This window comes from Physcomitrium patens, chromosome 3 (genome assembly GCF_059467195.1).
Source record: "Physcomitrium patens ecotype Gransden chromosome 3, ASM5946719v1, whole genome shotgun sequence".
In the NCBI taxonomy this organism is placed as follows: Eukaryota; Viridiplantae; Streptophyta; class Bryopsida; order Funariales; family Funariaceae; genus Physcomitrium; species Physcomitrium patens.
The window spans coordinates 17,693,479-17,713,008 of NC_143412.1; the positions used below are offsets into that span (position 1 = coordinate 17,693,479).

The following is a 19,530-nucleotide window of genomic DNA, read 5'->3' on the forward strand; positions in this document are numbered from 1 at the left end:
TGAACTCTACTTTATGGCATCAGAATCAAGCGATGCACTACTGTAGCAATTTTTTGAAGTCTCTTTTTCCTCAGTTTGTAATTGTAATCTTAAGACTGCTCTTTCTGAAACAGGAAGTTGCACATTATTGTGTTGAATGTATCAACAGGAATGTGCAACTTCATATTGTGGAACATTATTGTTGTGTTGAATGTATTCAAATGCTCAGATTTCTAAGCAACTCCAGTGTACAGCACGCAGCAGCCCTTGTTTGTCATTGAACTAAAACTCCATGTGTTAAGAGGACAACAAAACTATAAAATACTTTGTTGTGAATGTTAAAAAGAGTTTCTAGGAATCATTTGTGGCTGTTCATGTGGGTATTTTTCTTGTTTCTGACATCATTGTTGGAAACTCAACTCTGTAACCAAATCATATAGCAAAACGAATAATTTAAGAGATGTGTATTTTAAGCACCGATCAGATTCATGTGTCAAAAATTTGAGTTCATTGTAAATTGCCTTACTAGAAAGTCAGCATTACACCATTTTGTCTTTTTACTCCAAAACCCAAAACTCATTAGATTGTGATGACAGCTAGTAAACTGAGGGTCTATTGGACGTAAATAAATCTAAACTATCAGATTAAGGGCACAAAAGAAACATCTTGATATTAATACATCATATTGTTTAAACATGTATCTATGTATTAATGAAATCTTGTCTAGTCCTTACACATTAGAACTCTTCACTTTCCTCATTAACCTTTTCTTTTCTTTTCTCTTTACCTGCCTTGTTTGATGCTTTTTACTCCGTATATTCAATGTGCACTCTCATAAAAAATAAAAAAACTATCTAATTTTTTTAGATACTTACTCATAACACTTTTCACAATTAAAAAAATTCCACCATTGGGTTCATTCATCCGAAGTTCATCCATCATCCAGCTCGAGACGACGAATGAACCTGATGGTGATTGTCACCGATTTGAATGGGGAGCTTCATGACACAGTTGCCACCCCCGCCATTTCCCGAAGCCCGCGATTCCGATCGGCGTGGCTTTCCTTTCTGTATTGTTGATCGGAGATATTTGTTGCTCGTGCAGGATTAATACTTCTCATTTTCATGGGATTTCGGCGGCGTTCTCTGCAGTTCTTTTTTCAAGATTTCGTTAAATTGTCGCAACTCGATTTCGTTAAATTGTCCTTGGAACTGCTACTTATTCAATTCACATACAACTTGCAGTAGTATGTGAAATGCTGTTGTTCTCGAGCAGACACTGTGACTACGAGGTTGAGCGTTGTCTTCTATAGCCCTTTCATTGCACTTAAAAGGTCTCTTTTCGATTACTTAGTGTTTTGGTGAAGTCGCCCGTACTGTGATTTCTTCCTGTTCGCGTGCGCAGATTTTGAGGTCCGAGGTGAAATGTTGGAGTAATGTTCGAATGATCTGGATGGAACTATTTTTTGAATGAACATTTGTGAGTTATACCACCGGTTAGCTGATTTTGTGAAGACCTGAGTAATATCAACATCGAAGCGTAGCTATTGTCGCTCTTCAATAATCTTTGTTCGGCATCTTGTTCCGTGATCTAGTCTTCGGGTGAGATTTTGGTCTTGATATGAAGTCCTTCTCTCATTTAGTTCTAAGAATCTTAAGATTGCCCCGCAGGATCTAAATTTAGTGAATTCGAGAGAACTCCGAGCTAGTGAGGGTCCTGACCATTTTTAGCTCCCGACTGTCCCTTTTCGGGGGTGAGGTTCTGATAAGTTTCTGTAGAGAACCTATCATGATTTTCCAAGTTTCGGTTCTGAATCCCAATAACTCTTTTCTCCCCCATCTTGGTATCGAAATCAATTTGTAGATGCTGGTTATTGTTAGCAAAGCATTCATTGAAGTTAGGCAGGACATACTTATTTTTGTGACCCAAACCTACTCCTGCTCATATGATATTGATGTGTTTATACCATGAGGATAATGAGAGACTACATGGCTCGAAAGTCCAAGAAGAGAGTGCAACTGGCTTAGGAGGAGAATGAAATTTGCCAAGGCGATGCAGATGCTAGTATTGCTGCAATTGCTTGTGCTGTTTGGAATTATGGACAACTCCGTCGCAGTAAACGCAGAGACAGGTAATAGCTCTATATATCTCTACCTTGAAGTGTGTCGAAATCTTGCTGTACATTCTTGTAATTAAGTTTTAGAACCGTTAGATGTTGCTTATCAGGTAAAGACACCAAAAAGTGCAATAGTATTCTCTGTGATCATGAAATCCTCACAAACTCACGTTTCATGACTAATAATTGGATAAGTCACTGCAGTGTAATCCAACCATCAACTATGTATCTTGTGTGGTGAGAGAACCACAGATAGAGTGTCTAAGACCGTTAGCGACATAAATTATGAGTGTCACCAAGTGTATGTGCTCTGCGTAGAAACGAAGAAAACTTACAAGTTTTTTGTTCTGGAGTAAGGAGTCTAGTACATGTTATAGGACTAACTGGTTTTCTAACCTGAAATCAATTACTGCTATGAAACAGTAAGAATGATCATTTGCGCTTCTCCTACTAACGCTATCGAGAGTGCACTTGGTCTTGGGTTTCTACATAGACAACGCAAAACATTTCCTTAAAATCAACCCCATAGTTTGCACTGTTGATAGATTGCAATTTTGATATTATCCAAGACATATACCTACTAATACTGGATACATTTTCTCTGATTCTGCAGGGTTTGTAAGTTTTATGTGCGGAGCTTCTTCAGATTATTTCTCTCAAAGTGACGGCATCTCCTGGACTAGTGATGCTGCTTATGCTCCACCAATCAGCAAAGCTTTCAGCTTACCGAATCAAGCATCGCTCCTTACGCTGCGGGCATTTCCTCCCGATGCGAGCAGCCCTTCAGGAAGGAGCTGCTTTAGCAATCTTGTTCCACCTAGCCTAAGTCTTGTGCGAGCGACTTTCGCTTATGGAAATTACGATTCTCTCAATAAACCCCCAGTATTTGGAGTTTCAATCGGAGCGACAATGTACAGCACGATCAACTTAAACGTGCAAGATCCTTGGGTTGAGGAGATAATTCTGAATGCCGACCAGGAGCAGGCATTTTGCCTTATTGCAATGGATGGAATTCCAGTAATTTCTCTGCTCGAGTTGCGTCCACTTCCACCAAGATCGTATAATCGTGCAAGCTCCTCCCTAGGAGTAGCCCTAAAGAAAGTCTACCGAATAGACTGTGGGTCAGAAGCTATGAAAATTACGAGGTGAGTACAACGAAATTGGGCATGTGTGAAATAAAAAGGTGCTTCTTTATTTTTGGGAAATCTGCTTCATGTGTGAATAAAGACAATTAGACAGGAATAACGTTTTGAATCTACAGGTCACTTGAATCCAAACTAGATTACGAAAAGTTTCCTAAAGAAATTTCTGATATTCTCATTCTAGAGTTAGCAGGCAGGATATGCCACGTGTAGTGTTAGGGTCTGTTCAAAGCTTAGCTTAATCTTTCCATGTGGAAATGCAGGTATCCAGACGACAGATACGACAGAATATGGGATCCTGATCATTACTACCTTGACGGAAGCACCACGAGTACTCATTCAATATCACGCAAATTGAAAACATCAGCAGTGACTGATGATTGTCCCTTGATTGTGCTGCAATCTAATCGCTTTAATTATCACAATCAGACACTATCATATTCCCTTCCTTTGTCCAAACCGAATGGGAAGTACCTAATGAACGCATATTTTGGAGAACTCTACAATACAACTGGTCCGACATTCATCATGACTGTAAATGGGGCAGTTTTAACAACAGTGGTCGGATGGCCTCCTCTCTCTGGTGCTGAGTTCACAGCGACTCAGGCCGCAAGCTCATGGTGGAACATCTCGCTTCTCCCAGTTATAGGGGCTCCTCAGATCAATGGTCTCGAAGTTTACGAAATCATACAGTTGATGCATGTTTCTAATCAGCGAGACGGTAAGGCTTCTCACACCATGATTATGTGAATTAGCATTCTACTGAAGGCATTAAGTTGGATCCTCGTTTGAGGATATCGAGTAAAAAACAATGCAGGACTGTAAAGATGTTAGAAGATTGTCTTGTGTTCCGTGTAAAACAATCAAGAAAAGCCTTATTTTAGTGCAATTTTGTGGTTTGTAGCCAGAGCGCTGAATTTAATTGAGCTGAACTTCAATATTCAGAATGTACTGCTGGATTGGGCACTAGGTAGTGATCCATGCTTTCCAGTTCCATGGAGAGGAGTCATTTGCAATACGGTAGGCGTGGTTACCTCTCTGTAAGTGTCCTACTCAATTCAATTTGAAAATAAGTTCCACGTATCATATGGATAGGAGGGTTGGGATTTTTGTGGGAGAGCAGTCATGAATTTGGACATAAGTTCAGCTCTACATGTGATCATTGTGACAAGAAATTTTGTGATCATTAGCAGGGATCTTTCCAACTCGCAACTATCAGGTGACGTTGCAGGCCTATTTCAAGATTTCACTAGTCTTGAATCTTTGTAAGAAACTACCTTAACCGACTTCTTTACGGAGAATACGTTGCACGCTGCTACAAATCATATCATGCATGTTGTATAAATATCCTTTTATTGTACGTTGTCAATCAGTGCGGTTCTACGTAGACCTACAGCCTACATGAATCATCAAGAAAAAAGTAGAATCCAAATTAGCTTTAATTCACCTGCTAATCCAAATCGTCTTGAAGGCTTTTATCCATCAGATAATATTTTACCACATCTTTAGGCAGACATTCTGCAAGCATTGTTTCTGCTTTTACTCAGGTTCACGTACAAATTGAGAGTGCTGCAAACTACTGTGATGTGCACTTGACGCTTAAAGAGCAGGACAGGATGTTTTGTACAAGGTCATCCTCTATGAAATCAAGAACACTGGAACTTTTCTTTCAATTTTGAGTCTGATTATTCAATGGCTTCGCAGAAATGCAAGCGGCAACAATCTAGTGGGACATGTCCAAAATCTCACAAAACGTTTTCAAAGCCTGAGAGATCTGTAAGTGGAACTTAATATTTTTCAGTGGCCCATGTCTCTCTTGCGAAAAATTATTTCAGTTGCTTCCTTCAAATCTTTCGTAGCAAACCCCTGCATTAATTGCAGGTAAATCGAGTATTCGATTTCCCAGTGTTCTGAGTTGACACAGTACAAACTAGTGATAATTATCATTTGTCCTCGAAAGCTGACTTCCGTCATATGTCGATATTCACCTTCCGGATTCAGACACAAATGCATACTCTGTCAAGGTGATCTTGATGGAATGATCTATACTCAAATTGCAGAGACCTGAGCGATAATCAACTTTCAGGAACCCTGGATGTATTTGCAACCTTGAATCTCCATTATCTGTAAGCACTTCGATGTCATTTTCGATTTTGTCCAAGCTGTGCTCTTTTCAAAACATGTAGGTATCCCTCTCTCTCTAGAACATGTTCCTTGTTTACCATATTATAATCAGAAACGAGAGCTCAATCTAAACTTGGAACGGTGACATGTTGCATTTCACTTCTATGTTTCCTGGGGTCTATGTCCTGCCTCACCTTTGATCTGGTATTCTTCTTCTCTTCCAGGAACATTGCCAACAATCAATTCTCTGGGCCCTTACCAGGAAGATTGACCCAGCCCGGCTTGGTGGTTATGTAATTGTCCTCTGACTACCCAAAAATTACTTTTTTTTTGAACTTTTTCTGCTCATGGCCACGACAATCGCCACACCAATGGGCTGTTCTGGTTTATTCGCCACACCAGAAACTTGGAAACAAACAAAACATGCCGATTCAGTTGAATTAATTATTTTCATGGAATTGATGCAGCACGTCAGGAAATCCTTGCATTCAATACGGCAGTACAGACCCCTGTGTTCCATCATTGGCGAGTTCCACAGTACCTCAATCTGTTGAAAGAAATGCCATAAGAAGCTCCAAACACTACTCGAAGTCGGTGATTACAGGAGTTGTAATGGGAATCAGTGCTGCCGTGCTAGCAATTGCAGCTGCCGGGTTCACAGGTTGTCGTCGCTACAAACTAAAACGCGAATTAATAAACGCGTTTCAAGAAGGTGATGCTCACTATTCACGATTCCCCTTAAAAGTAATTTTACTCGTGCTGCTAAGTCCAATTGGCATTAAACTCGCCTGCAGTTTACTAACAGATGCACCACATATCTGCAGCGGGGACGGTTAATATTCTGGAAAAAGAGCTGACACTCGGAAAGAACGCTAAGAGATTTTCCTTTCTAGAACTTGAAAATGCGACCAATCGATTTAAACAAATCTTAGGTGAAGGTAATCTAGGTCTGGTTTTCCGAGGTAGGTTACAAGATGGGACGGATGTCGCCATCAAAATGCGGGCAGACGGTTTACAACTCGATGCTGATTCTTTTTTGAATGAGGTACAAGAGGCCCCAAAGCTACTAGGTAGATGGGTTGATTATTGATGGTATGACTTCACGATATCTGTTCCCTAATAAAAATATAGTTGCTTTTCATCTTTTCTGTCCTTGTTAAACCCTCAGTTTTCTATTTTCGTCTCAGAAACTAAGAGTTGATGGTCTTTCGAATTCAGGTTTCATTGCTGTCGAAAGTGCGCCACCAGAATCTGGTGCTGCTGATAGGATTTTGTCTAGAGTGCAAAAAGCAACTGCTGGTCTTCGAGTTCATGTCTGGGGGTTCGCTCAAAGATCATTTATACGGTGAGAGGTCCTGGTTTTTGGCATTCAAGTACAAATATTGTGAAGACCTCCAGTATTAATCACAGTAGTGGGAATACAAGGATACTTCTTAGACGATGAAGGCGCAAATTGATTGAAGTGATCTGTCTTTCGTGGTGTAAGCACAGGTCCTCTTTCAAAGATACAACCGATGAGCTGGGAACAAAGACTAACTTCAGTTATTGGGGCAGCCGTTGGTAAAATCTGTCTTTGTAAAATAAGATTTTGTGCATTTTGTTTAACATTCTTATTTTTAAAATGTAGTCTGCGAAAAAGTAAAGAATTAGGCTCTTCTGCAGACTATTTTCCAGCACTTCTGTACTCCAGTAATTAGACCAGCTGAAACATGCTTACAAGTTCTGATAGTGTGGCATCCTGCCAAGCACGACTCAATCTTAATCAATATTTTTTTAATACGCAGGACTTGAGCATCTGCACCGTGGTTGTGAATTTAATATTATCCACAGAAACGTAAAGAGCTCCAACATCTTGCTAGGACCCAATTATTTTTCCAAGGTCGCTGATTTTTGTCTCTCGAAGCCAGCTAGCCATAACGAAAAGTCCCTTGTTGGAGGCACGGCAGGGTACCTTGATCCTGAGTAATATTCCTACTTCATCTTCTGGTTTTTAACAAAATGTGTAGCAGAAAGCGTCAAATCTTTCCCCACAGCTGAAAAAAGATTGGATTCAAATAGATATTGAAAACCTTCCTTAACTCTCGAAGATAGTATGAACTATTTATGTAGAAATCGTTTGATTGTGGATGGAATTGAATTGTGATTTCAGGTACTTCAACACGTCTCAGCTGACTGATAGGAGCGATGTATTCAGTTTTGGGGTTGTTCTCATGGAGATCTTGTGTGGAAGAGAACCTCTTTCCAGCGATAGCACTCCTGAAGAGTACAATCTTGTCGCATGGGTACCCACTCCCCCAAATAACCTACCTCTTTACTGTAACCAGGACGACTGAGGTCGGTCTTCACAATTGGTCCGTCTTTTTGGGTCGAGTGGCCAGATTTAGGTACCCTACGAGATATAACCCACCGCTACTTAAACAACTTTACAGCAAATCCCGTTCTCTAAATATATGTGTTAGAGAATCTCTTAAAACAATCAGGTACATAAACCAGGAAATAATGCTTAGGAATCACTGATACTGCAGGTTCGACCAGCTCTACAAGATGATATTCCGAAAGGAGACACCTCAGTGGTCGACAAAGCGTTAAGAAACCAGTTCGTTCTGCAGAGTCTGGCTATTGTGGCTAACGTAGCTCTCCAATGCACTGAGAAAGAGGGGGCAAACAGGCCGTCAATGACGCAGGTGGTAAGGGAGCTAAGACGGGCCGCAGATATTGAACTTTTGCTGCCGACCGGCAACAAAGATTCTTCTTCTCATCAATCGCTACAATCTACCTCGGGAACCACAACTAAACATAAAACCTATCATTCCGCAGAATTATACCCCACGCGTTCTAAGAACATATCTCAAATCAGATGAAGGTTGGCTGCAGAAGGACATACTTGGGATGCGTTTTAGAAACAGTACCAACATATTAAACAGTACGGTACATATCTTAACTCTCGATATTTGGTGATGATCTATCTCCAACGCGATGGATCCTAGATACAGCAATGTGTTCGTCAGTAGGACAGAAGTCAGCCAAACCCAATGCCATGATCCATATCTAGGCATAAATCATTCCTGTCACAACAATATAGGAGGCGAAGTGCGCAGATGGAGGATTCATCTGAAGGGCGATCAGTGTATGTTATCACTCTTGTCCCGAGTAAAGGTTAGAATGCGAAAAACATCACAAAGCTCAAACGCAATTTACATGTCTAATAACTGCCAGCAGAAGTGTTTCGATTGAACACAAGCTGGCCAATATCGTGTATTACAATCGTGACATGTCTTATGACTTCAGATCTGTGTAACAGCTAGAAGCAGGAGCTCATCTTGCGACAATCAATGCTTGGTGTTGTACCACGAAGGTGGCATGACGCACTTGCGGCAACCAGCCAAGAGCCTGCTCACGTGCCTGCTGCAGGTGCTGCTGGTGCTGCTGCAAAAATCAATTCCAACTATAATCTCCAGTAAGCTCTCGTACAAGCCTTCAGATAACTCTTCCATAGGCAACTTCCATATTCACCCTAGTAGTCTTTGACCGAGAAGTTCACTCCACAACTAGCCACATAACCCAAGCGGGCCTCTGCAAGTGACCTCTTTAACCCGGCCCTTCCATATTCAAAAGTTAGAAGAACTGAATCTTTCTTGGAAAGAAGGAGAGAAACCCTATCAAGGAATCCTCCGAACTTGGATGGATTGCAACATGTCGGCCTCGGAGATGTCTGATACTGCCACTACTAAGTCGCCCTTCTTCATCATCCCACGCGCTTTGAGCAGCGCAAACGTCCTGCGAAGGTTGCTCTCCATGTCTCCGGAGAAGTCCAGCCGGAAGGGAATCAGCCCCCACTGGAGGTTAAGTCGTTGTCGGACCATCTTGGTATCCGTGAAGGCAAAGATCGGGCAGTCGGGCCTGCACCTTGACAGCAAAGACGCCATGTAGCCGCGCCGGGTGTATACGAAAATGGCGTCCACTCCCAATCTGTTAGCTGCATTTGAAAAATATACGTACAAGAAAAAGAAAAAAAACAGAGTCATCGGTTAGCCACGGATGTGCAGAATGTTTCCCTTGAGCGCCATACATCCAGCATTCTTACGAAAGCCTCAGTACATGAAATCGAAAACGAGAAACCCTTCAGCTCACAAATGCATCCTCTAGTAGATTCATAAAGTCACGGTTATCTTCAAACACAAATCCGTGGGATTGCATACCCATCTGAGAGGCAGAGTTGCAAATGTTCTCTGAGATTCGGTCATCGAGCGCAGGAGAGAGTTCTGGAAGACGATCAGATGCATGTTGCTTATTTTCACGGCACCAGGACTCCATTCGGAGGCTAACAGTACGAAGGACGCTCAGAGCCTTCTCTGGAAACAGGCCCATGGCGGACTCTCCTGAGAGCATCAAAGCGTCTGCTCGTTGTCTCACAGCTTCTGATACATCTGCCACCTGGTCACCAATTCCAAAAGATCTCTGGTAAGACTAAAGCCGCAGCATAGCTCACACGGTCTACTTAGTAGAAAACTGGACAGAAGAGGAAAATGTATGGTGCCCTAACCTCTGCCCGGGTAGGCGTGGGGAATTCAATCATGGACTCTAAAAGTTGTGACGCTACAATGACTGGCTTGTTGAGCTCCCGGCATAGGTTAACGACCGCCTGCTGTACAGATGGCACTTGCTCCAGTGGAATTTGAGCGCCCAAATCGCCCCGGGCTACCATAGCTCCGTCTGAAACACGAATGATGTCTTCTAGGTTCTTCAAAGAATCACTACTCTCAATTTTAGCAAATACTCCAATAGACCTATTCCAGGGTTCGTCAACAGAAATCGGTCAGCATGCTAACGTAGTAGTGAGGAACACACTGGCTACTTCAAACAAAGAAATTCAGTTCATCACGTCCAATTTCGTACTCAAAAGATGAGAGCAACGCTAATCGAAACAGAATGGGTGGCTGAACATACATATAATCAAATTGAAGCGTCATTGCACTGGAATAGTGAGAAACCCAAAGATGGAGTTGTAAACATCCTGATGTGATAAATTACTGTAACAGTCTCGATTCGTGAAGACAAGAGGCGAGACCAATGAGCTGAAACTATACCAAACAAAGTTGGCTGCAAAGAAAGCACAGCGAGTCGCTCATACCCGTTCGGTGATCTTGCTTGAATGTAGCTTTTCAGATGCTTGATAACCTCAGATGTCTTCACGAAGGAAATGGCAATGAAATCCACCCCTTCTGCAATTCCAAAGTCAATATCAATCCAATCCTGCACAAGAGCAACAAGAGTATTGAGCGGTGGCTAGAGCATATAATCCACCAAAACTTTACACCAAACTTCCAAAATATATATATATATATATATATATATATCCACGCGCATTGTAATACAAGTGATTTTTAGTCCTTGCTCAAAGGACATTTGAGAGTCGTCAGAAGTATGAGATTGGTGACACTACACGAGAAGGTCAGCATTGTTGAGTAGAATGGTTCGTCCATTTAGCTCACCTTGGATGAGATGGTGGGAAGCATCGCATTTCGCTCTCGGACCAGCCGACCTTCCCTCCAGAAGGTCAAATTCGCACGAGGAAGCAGGAGACCAGGATCAGTGCACTTGCACTTCACATCAGGGCCAACTTTCTCAATCACTTCAAATCGAACCATGCCTCCGTCCACCACCAATTCATCTCCAACCTTCACATCTGCCAAAAAACCGTTTTCGGTGAACAGCGACGGGCCAAGAATAACAGATGTTTCTGCCAATTTTCATAGTCCATGTTCCTCCCAATTGCCACTCGTACTGATTTAAATTTTACTCTCTTTAGATTATACTGGTTTGTGAGGGGAAGGATCGCGGTGAGTGGTGTAAATTATGCGCAATGGCAGAGTACCTTCAGCAAAACCGTCGTAGTTTACAATTGTGGTGAACTCCGGCAGAGTACCGAACTTGCGGACCGTGAAAATCCATTCCTCGCCATCCTGGTCAACAGGTACACAGAAAAGTGAACATTTATCAGCAATCCAGAATCGATCTGATACCGGATGTCTGCTAATGCACCGCAACTGTTGAACCTCTCAGTTCAAATCTTCAACCAGATGAAACCGTTTGAAACCCATGCATCCATCCCCCTCAAGGATTTGCATTCCTGCAGGTTGTGAAGAGAAGCGGACAGAATTTTAGATGAGCGTACTACAACGATCCGATCCACGACCAACGTTGCTGAAGTGCTATTTTCTTTGAAGTTAGCTTGTTAAATCAACTGGGCGAATTAGTCAGATCCATTGCACAGAATATGAAACACAGAGCAATCGTGACGAGAAACAAAATACGCAATTTCCGTGTTAGGTGGAGATGGAAAGAGAGGATGAAACCCAAATTAAACGCATATAGCGATCTTCATAGTTAAAGCACAAGTTACTTTTAGAAAGCAAGAGCCTTCTACGCGAAAAACTCCGTTACCATTGAACTCATGCAGTTGAATCCTGGTAAATGAAGACGTGTAGCAGAGCTAACCTCGGCTTTAACAGACGGAGCGCCATTGAAATCCCCCATGTGGATTTCGCTACCCTCGGTATCCATCATGATAGCCACGGAATAGCCCTTCTCGGAATTCAACCTGCGCACATTGCAAATCACTTCCGTGTGCCATTCCCTCGTGCCGTGGCACATATTGAGACGGGCCACGTTCATACCCCCTATTGCCAGCGCCTCAAGCTGCTCCGGTGCGCATGTGGCAGGACCGATAGTGCATATCAGCTTCGTCCTCCTTGTGCTGCGGAACCCATTCTCCTTCAATTCAGCCTCCGTCACCAAATCGATCTCCATGGACTGGCTCTGTGCCCCCTCAACGCCTGGATTCGCTGGGGACGCCCCATTCACCGAAACCGCTCCGTCCTTGTTCTCCTCCAAACCCAACACTGCCTCGGCTTTCGCATACACCAAACCAGATTTTCTCTGGGGCACTTGAACCTGCGGCCTCATCCCCATCCGTTTCCCATACTTGTTCACCCCCACCAACGGCGACGACACACACAGCGCAGAGCGCAAAGAAGCAGAGGAGATCCTACCACCGCCAGCAGAGGACACCCCCGCAAGGTCCCCATAAACGCATAACGGAACAGAGGACGAGCACAGCGACTGCATGTGCATCATCGATCCCTGAACCATGAAAGCAACAAGCTCAACCCTCCCCCACCTGCTCTCTTCTCCTCCCACTCCCCAGCCGCCACTCACCCACACAAACCCAACAGAGCACAACCCAATAAGGCACAACCCACCTCCGAAAGAAAGAAATTCTGTAAAGAGCACAGGTGCCCAGTGGCGAAATCAACTATCTTCGCACCTGTGGATAATTTGGCAACGGAATAGAGACGAAAAAATGAGGAACGTATCCAAGAGTTCAAGTCACATTCCCTCTCAGGTCTCACTACCCCTTCGTGTCTCACTCTCTCTCTCGCTCGCTCTCACGCACTACCGTTGTCCTGGGTATCAGAGCTGCATGCCTCCCGGACTGTTATTGTTGTGAGCTGCGAGAGCAGCGCGCACCAATCTGGCTGGTGGGGGATTAACGAAAAGAGGGTGTTGAAGACGGCGAGTGCGTTGGTGGAGTCACTGAGTTGAGTTGGGTGGAGTGGGGTGGCATCGTCACCTTTGAAGTAGCCTTCCCACGGCCCTGGAGGCGGAACAACCGAGGCAGCCATCCCAGCCACCCCGTCTTTTACACAAACTCTCGCCGCGGGAGCCCCATCCGAGGCGGAGCAACTTTTTTACTTTGCTTCTTTTGGGCGAGAAGAAAGAAAGAAAGAAGAAGGAAAAGAAAAACACTCACACACACACACACAGGCACACATACATTCAAAGGGGGAAAGAAAAATATCTCTTAAAAAGGTGAAGGGGTTTGATTCATTTGGCCACCGCCTTCTCCATCACCTTGTCTTCTTTGTATGATGTCTTCCCGAGTGTGACATTTGGTTTGTTAATGTTTGTGTTAAGTTTTATGTGGATTTGAAGGTGCCAAACCTGAGTTGGTCAATAATGTTTAGTCTCTAGTTTCTGTCTTATTGTTTGGGTTGGGGTTTGAGATTGTTTTTCGCATAGAAATGTTTCTCATGGTGATGGGGACTGTTGAGGTTTGTGGGTATGATTTTTTTACCATTGTAGGTGTAGGATGTAAGGTGCGTGTGTAGATTGTGAAGGTTGTGGTTTGCAATGGGCCAAAAACATAATGGTCAACTATGTTCCTTACTGATATTATTTTTCTTTGTGTATGGGTTGATGTAGTATTTGGAATTAGGACACTTCCAAAGAACACATTTTGTGATTGGTTGATGTGCTAAATTGAATGAATTTTGTGGAATTAAGGTTAGTGATATGTTGAAGTGTTAAACTTCTTTATGAAACTACAATGTAATTGCAAATTTTTTTTATCCTTAGAAGGTTTATTATTGTCTCACTCAAAAGTGATTTTGTATGTTTTGAAATATTTAAGTATTATAATTATTATTAAAATTTCTAACTTAAATTCTTAATTCATTCTGCTCCAAATTACACAGGAATTTACTGAGCCCAAAAGATTGTGAGGCAGTTGAAAAATGTTACAGAGAAGTTGAGCTTCTTTATGCAAATCTGTAAGTAAAGATGGTTTGCATTTATGAAGACTTGAAGCTTGTGTTATTTAATATTCTCTTTCTAGGTTATGCAAAGGGTACAACACAAACATGGTTGAAAACATCAACTTCTTATTGGAACATCCATGGAGGTAAAAACACAATTAAAATACACCACAAAGTAGAGTTTTGACATGCAAGTAGTATATCCCACGATGAATATTGCTACTTGAAAAAATCATTCTTGTCTTGCATTGCACTATTACACCATAATCAAGCAAGGATCATTATTCGAATCTTTTACAAGTAAGAAAAATAATAATGTAGGTTAGTAAAAATGTTTATGTTTTGTATCAGAAAGGATAAACATTTGTATATCTTATCTTGGAACTTTTTTTTTGTTCACTATCAATTTTGTAAATCAGTTTTCAAAAAAATAGTTTTTGACCAAGAAACGTGGAAAATCACCTTGAAATCTTATGATTGTGTTAAATCTAAACTTATTGATGTTACATTTTTGCATTAATTGTAAATAAAGTTTTAAATTTTAGTTACCAATTTGGTATAAATGTACTCTAAGGTTTAAAATGTAACAACAATAAACCAATTGGATCTATTCTAACAATTGTCTTGAAACCAAGATACATTTATTTTTTAATAAACAAGTCAGTTGACAAAATACATTAACTTGAATTGGTAATTGGCACCTCTAACAATGCCAATATGATACTCATTTAACTCCCAGCCTTATAATATAGTCTTTTCAAGATTTAATACAATTGTTATAAAACTTATTCCAACTCATTGTTATAGACATATTCCAACTTAAAACTTCCCCCAGGTACCTCCCTCTTCCATGCGCTTACAGTTGAGAGCGCACTCGTTGTGTCCACTTAACCCAATGTTTTACATTTCTTTAACAGTTTTAGCTCTTTGTCCAATGACCTTCAACAAATCCTTCTTATTCCATGCATGGTAGATTTGACTTTCTTGGACATGCATGCCTAACAAGATGCGGTAAGAAACCGACACTTGCTAATCCAGCTATGATTTCAATTTCACTTTATCCTGTTAAAACACAACAATGCAATACGCAGTTTAACACTAGCCATAGATGTTACATGAGATTAACAAGAGTTCAGCAGCGGCCATTGCAGAAACCAATTCAAAATACGAGTGACATCTACGTTAAAGCTGATATACTATCAATTACAATAACCCTTAAAGCCCACAAATTGCTCTATGCATATGACTGTAAGGACAACACTGTCATCGTAAGATCTCAACACTGTCATCGTAAGATCTCAACACTGTCATCGTAAGAATCTCAACAGATACTGCCAAAAATGAACTTCCCACAAAACAATTATGAAATGAGTTTAGACAATGAGCAACATACCCCAGTAATTGTTCGAGGAATTTTGGCACAAACACCAATCTTAGATGCTAACGCTCCCCCAGCAGATCCACCGTTCCCAAAGTGCGATAGAAAAATAAAACTCACAGCACCCATGTTCTGCAAAATCACACGGGTCTAAAAATTAAATCTTTGGTAAGCCGTTAAAGTAAATTTAGTGTACGGGTATGGTTACACTACTGAAGCCAATTTTCGCCAAAACACTACAAACGCAAAAGACACGCGCTTTCAAATATAAGCCAATCAGTACCAAGAACTCTAAACAAAGAGCAATTAATCTAAAAGAGTAGACAAAATTCAAATAGACGTCAGAGACGCATACACGAGCCATAAAATTAACGAGCATACAATCGACAGATTTCCGCATACAATTGATACTCAAAACCAATTGATACTCAAAAATCTCACCTTATCCGACAGAACCAAGACGTTCCATAGACCACCCAACCCTCAGACCACTGAAGGTTGTCGCTGGCGAAAAAGACGTCATAGAGGTTTTTAAGGTAGACTAGCCCATAGTTGACAGATGCACTGCTCAAAAGCTGGGACGCCAGCTACGCGCTTTGATGCGCTGGGGTGGAGGCGAGCGCCAAATTCGAGCTACATGTCAAATCCAGAATTGCTCTTACTGCTTGCACCCATGTTTAGCAGAAATCCAACAACAGATGGAAAACGTCACTGGAGCAGCCTCGAACTTGTCAAAGAAGGAACCCTTTTACTTCGAGAGTAACTTCCAATTCACAACAAAACAAAAAACTGTCCACAGTTATGATCCAATTTATTGAACTCCCATTGCGCTCAGCAATTTTCCACCGCTGCGGGAAGAGGAGTGCCTCCGGCCGATCCCACCGGCGCTGGAATGAACGTTTCATGATACCCACCGCGACAGCGGCCAAAGGGCAACTCAAAAACCATATCAATCCCGAACTGCAAGGCAGAATCCGAGGTAGATAAGTTCCAGGCACAAGGTCTGCAACAAATGAGTCCGATCCCAGCGACCTTTGATTAGACGAGTAGCTCAAGTTCCTACTTACAGACTTGGACATTGATTTCCTGCGATTCCTTTTAAGGCTTCGATATATCGCTCTTTCTTTGAGACTCAGAATATAAGTAGTACCACATGCAATGAAACAATAACCTACAGTTCCGGAGAATAGAGGCCTTTGTTAGAGAAAGTAAAGCATGATGTTTAGGCTCTAGGAGCAAAAGCAAGGCTACTGGAACGTTCACAAGAAAGGCATCGTCTCTGGCATTGCAGATCATCAATCCCAGCAGTAAGGGATGTAAAGCTCTCGCATTCTTAATACTTCAAATCATACAAAATGAGGACGAAGACTACGTTCAAGCAAATGCATCTACAGCAACTTTCAGATATTTGCGGTGCAGGTTATAATCAGGTCGTCGGCTTTCGCAAGTTTACAATCAAATACTGCACCGACTAAACAGCGATCACTTTGGCCAATCCCTGAGGTAGGAGAATTCAAAGAATTGAGCAATGAAGAAGTACTCACATAATGTGGTCAGTTCCTGATATACAATCCACCGGTTGCTTGCATTCTAAATTCGTAATGGGATTATGAATCCACGCCGCATGATCGATGTATGGGGTTGATAGGGCAATATCTGATGCTTGCAACCACGACATGAAGTGTTTAAGGGAAGCCATTGGGCTGAAGGAACTATCGCTTCTGACTTCTGTAGCTGCGGCTGTGAGGGTGCGTTCAAACGCTGCACCAATCTTTTTACATCGGCCACTTGCTTGCCGAAATCTTGATCGCGAGCACGATTTCCAAATACCTGCCATCAACAATCCTAAGTGAGATTGTGCAAGTGGACCAGAAACAAAAATTCATGGGATTGATCGAAGGCAAACAATTATATCTTACGTGCGCACAGCCTACGCTGAGAAAAGAGGATGATGGGATTACCTGGGCGCCAACTCCTGGCCTGATTAGGGCTCTTGAAGACGGTGCACGAAAACGCTCAAAATTATGATGCCTGCGGGGCGGTATCGTGTTAACCTGTCTGTGAAATAATTCCATGCACTTCCGCATGGTCCATGCGCCCTGGGACGAGACCACGATCATCTCTGCAGCCAGAGCGCAGATGTTGAATTTTCGTTCCGCTGCTCGCCAGGGCTCTAACGTCTCCAGCAATGTGTCACGCTCTACTAACCACGCGACCACGGCTTGCGGCTTATTGAGCACTGGAACTAGGGCAGGATCCGCAGCAACTGTTGTTTCTGTCCACACAACTTTCTTGTTCTCTTTGCACCACTCTGGTACCTCCTCCACCGCCCACTCCTCGCCTAGTATAGCATACACGGCAGCACGCAATGGCCGCGCGAGGACGTGCAGGTTCCCCATAGTCTTATCAGAGGAGCTGCTTGTACCACGACGTGTCATGCCATTCATCAGAGAGGGACGGTACTTGGTGATCACTCCAAGTGACCAATTCTGCTCATAGCTGAGGACAGCATGTGCAAGTTCCAGCTGCACTCTTCTTGTAACAGACCTAGGTTTGGCAGATGTGTCAATTGTCGTCGTGGGCTCCAAGAACAGCTTACCGTCACGCACAGAGAAACCATTGCATACACAAATCGGTCTATCGTACCGGAAGAAATCCCGATCCCTACTCAGCACTATTCCGGAAGTTGCAATGGCCAGAGCTGCCAGAACGTCGTCTGCATCCGCACCCAGGGGCCTCACCACACGAATGCCGTGCTTCTGGAATGATTCCACGAGGAAGATGTCCACCCCCAAACACACTTTCTTCCTCTCCTTGAAAATCTCCTCCTGGCGACGCTTGTGCCACTTCCCAAGTGCCTGCTCCGTCTTCGTGTCGGCATCCGCCACGAGTACGATCTCAAAATTGGATAAACGAGCTGCATGTACAAACTGCCTAACCTTCTTGTCCGAATTCCGCAGCGCTCTCCACGGATTCGTCATAATCTCACGAGTGTTCCAAAACGAGCCCAGCCAATTAATCCCATCCATATACACAAGTTTCCTCTCCCCAAACCCATTGTCCATTTCCGGCTGGCCACTCTTCCGCAACCTAGGTCGCCTGCCAAGCCGAACCCCAGACGATCTCGACCCTATCTTCGTCGCGCAGGGCAAAATCTGCCTCTCCTTCGATCCAATCTTCGCCCCGCACGGCAGACCTTGCGAGCCCCTTGGTTTCACGCAGTGCGCTACCATCGTGCAGTCAAAGTCATCGATCATCCAGTCCCACGACATGCTGACATGATCTCAAACTAAACAAATATTAGAACACTCGCCAAATCCAAAACTCAGCCACACCGTCCACTACTCACAAATCGACAAATTCGCACGATTAATTACAAAAACTCACGAGCAATACACCGATCTCCCATCACAGTACACAACATCGCATCATGTCCTAACGAAGACGCAAATTATTCGGAACCAGTCTGAGAAACTTGGTAACCTAAACACTTCCAAACACGATGATCATTGACTGTGCGACTCGGATGATGCTGGGCTCCGCGGCGCTATGAGGGGCAGGTTTTGAGGGAGGCATTCAAGTCCGCGATGGGAACACTTGCACGAAGAGGAGCCACTGAGTCGAAGCGCGAATTGGGGCCTTGCAATTTCGTGATCGGGCGGGGAACAAATTGGGGAAAAGGCTAATCGTGGCTCCACAACCAACTCTTTCACATCACTTTTCTGATTCAGTTCGTGACACCACGTCATCGCTGGGGTTGCCATGACTCCGCAAAGGATGCCGCACGATGCAAGCCCTGCACAACTCCGCGCGACACCACCACCGTCGTCTTCTCCCTCTCCACGCACGCCCAGCTCCGCACCACGGGCCTCCCTCCACGCTGGCCTCCACGCTGGCATTTCCCTATTGGTCGCACCCCTCTCAACCCTCACGACTGGCTTCCTCCAATGGGATCCTTCCTCCGCTTCCGACGAAAAGAGGTGCCTCGTTGGCAACAGTGGTCGCTGCTCTGGGACACACCTAGTGAGGGTCGAGACTAGTGAGGGTCGAGATTTAGTGTAAGTGAGGCTTTTGCAAAAACAAGTGCGTATCATTATTAGAAAAGTAGAATTATTCGATCTTATAATGGGAATTGAATTGTGGGAACTTTGAGTGATTCCATGTGACCGTCTCAGTTGGCAAAATTAGTTTTCC

General features: G+C 43.3%; 3 protein-coding genes across 15 annotated transcripts; 1 reads left to right on the forward strand and 2 right to left on the reverse strand.

Moving 5' to 3' along the window:
- Positions 1 to 239: 239 nt before the first annotated feature.
- On the forward strand, positions 240 to 10,340 carry LOC112280254 (putative LRR receptor-like serine/threonine-protein kinase At5g48740). 7 transcript variants are annotated; one of them, XM_024515549.3, is made up of 16 exons: positions 242 to 1,270; positions 1,384 to 2,110; positions 2,709 to 3,240; positions 3,501 to 3,958; positions 4,142 to 4,277; positions 4,428 to 4,502; positions 4,942 to 5,013; positions 5,298 to 5,363; positions 5,586 to 5,654; positions 5,829 to 6,073; positions 6,186 to 6,406; positions 6,580 to 6,706; positions 6,853 to 6,921; positions 7,146 to 7,323; positions 7,511 to 7,643; positions 7,887 to 10,340. In XM_024515549.3, exons 2-16 carry the CDS (start codon positions 2,014 to 2,016, stop codon positions 8,220 to 8,222), a joined length of 2,814 nt encoding a protein of 937 aa, XP_024371317.1. In that variant the 5' UTR covers positions 242 to 1,270; positions 1,384 to 2,013; the 3' UTR covers positions 8,223 to 10,340. The 7 variants fall into 7 exon arrangements, 6 of the variants coding, with proteins under 6 accessions (XP_024371316.1, XP_073388919.1, XP_073388920.1 ...); XR_002969264.3 differs by having other exon boundaries at positions 240 to 2,110; positions 7,511 to 7,745; positions 7,887 to 8,016; XM_024515548.3 differs by having other exon boundaries at positions 241 to 2,110.
- LOC112280256 (pyruvate kinase isozyme A, chloroplastic) lies at positions 8,555 to 13,018 on the reverse strand. The gene is made up of 7 exons (XM_024515555.3): positions 11,860 to 13,018; positions 11,237 to 11,324; positions 10,854 to 11,047; positions 10,493 to 10,614; positions 9,905 to 10,148; positions 9,561 to 9,795; positions 8,555 to 9,337 (listed from the first exon to the last, which is right to left on the reverse strand). Exons 1-7 carry the CDS (start codon positions 12,511 to 12,513, stop codon positions 9,021 to 9,023), a joined length of 1,854 nt encoding a protein of 617 aa, XP_024371323.1. The 5' UTR covers positions 12,514 to 13,018; the 3' UTR covers positions 8,555 to 9,020.
- Positions 13,019 to 14,577: 1,559 nt separating this feature from the next.
- On the reverse strand, positions 14,578 to 19,127 carry LOC112280257 (uncharacterized). Of its 7 annotated transcripts, none has more exons than XM_090249069.1 (6): positions 18,820 to 19,127; positions 17,298 to 18,609; positions 16,881 to 17,166; positions 15,778 to 16,296; positions 15,352 to 15,468; positions 14,578 to 15,020 (listed from the first exon to the last, which is right to left on the reverse strand). In XM_090249069.1, exons 2-3 carry the CDS (start codon positions 18,606 to 18,608, stop codon positions 16,927 to 16,929), a joined length of 1,551 nt encoding a protein of 516 aa, XP_090105195.1. In that variant the 5' UTR covers position 18,609; positions 18,820 to 19,127; the 3' UTR covers positions 14,578 to 15,020; positions 15,352 to 15,468; positions 15,778 to 16,296; positions 16,881 to 16,926. The 7 variants fall into 7 exon arrangements, with proteins under 7 accessions (XP_090105195.1, XP_090105192.1, XP_090105194.1 ...); XM_090249066.1 differs by having other exon boundaries at positions 15,778 to 16,339; positions 17,298 to 18,625; positions 18,820 to 18,971; XM_090249068.1 differs by having other exon boundaries at positions 17,298 to 18,625; positions 18,820 to 18,966.
- Positions 19,128 to 19,530: the final 403 nt, after the last annotated feature.

Bases quoted from the DNA above. Each gene is read 5' to 3' on its own strand.
- LOC112280254 (XM_024515548.3), top strand. From the start codon at position 2,014: ATGAAATTTGCCAAGGCGATGCAGATGCTAGTATTGCTGCAATTGCTT. The intron at 2,111-2,708 runs GTAATAGCTCTA...CTGATTCTGCAG, and splicing joins CGCAGTAAACGCAGAGACAG to GGTTTGTAAGTTTTATGTGC. The intron at 5,655-5,828 runs GTAATTGTCCTC...GAATTGATGCAG, and splicing joins CAGCCCGGCTTGGTGGTTAT to CACGTCAGGAAATCCTTGCA.
- LOC112280256 (XM_024515555.3), bottom strand. From the start codon at position 12,513: ATGGTTCAGGGATCGATGATGCACATGCAGTCGCTGTGCTCGTCCTCT. The intron at 11,048-11,236 runs GTACTCTGCCAT...GTTTTTTGGCAG, and splicing joins CTACGACGGTTTTGCTGAAG to ATGTGAAGGTTGGAGATGAA. The intron at 9,338-9,560 runs GTATGCAATCCC...TTTCAAATGCAG, and splicing joins CAACTCTGCCTCTCAGATGG to CTAACAGATTGGGAGTGGAC.
- LOC112280257 (XM_090249069.1), bottom strand. From the start codon at position 18,608: ATGTCGTGGGACTGGATGATCGATGACTTTGACTGCACGATGGTAGCG. The intron at 17,167-17,297 runs GTAATCCCATCA...TGTTGATGGCAG, and splicing joins GGCCAGGAGTTGGCGCCCAG to GTATTTGGAAATCGTGCTCG.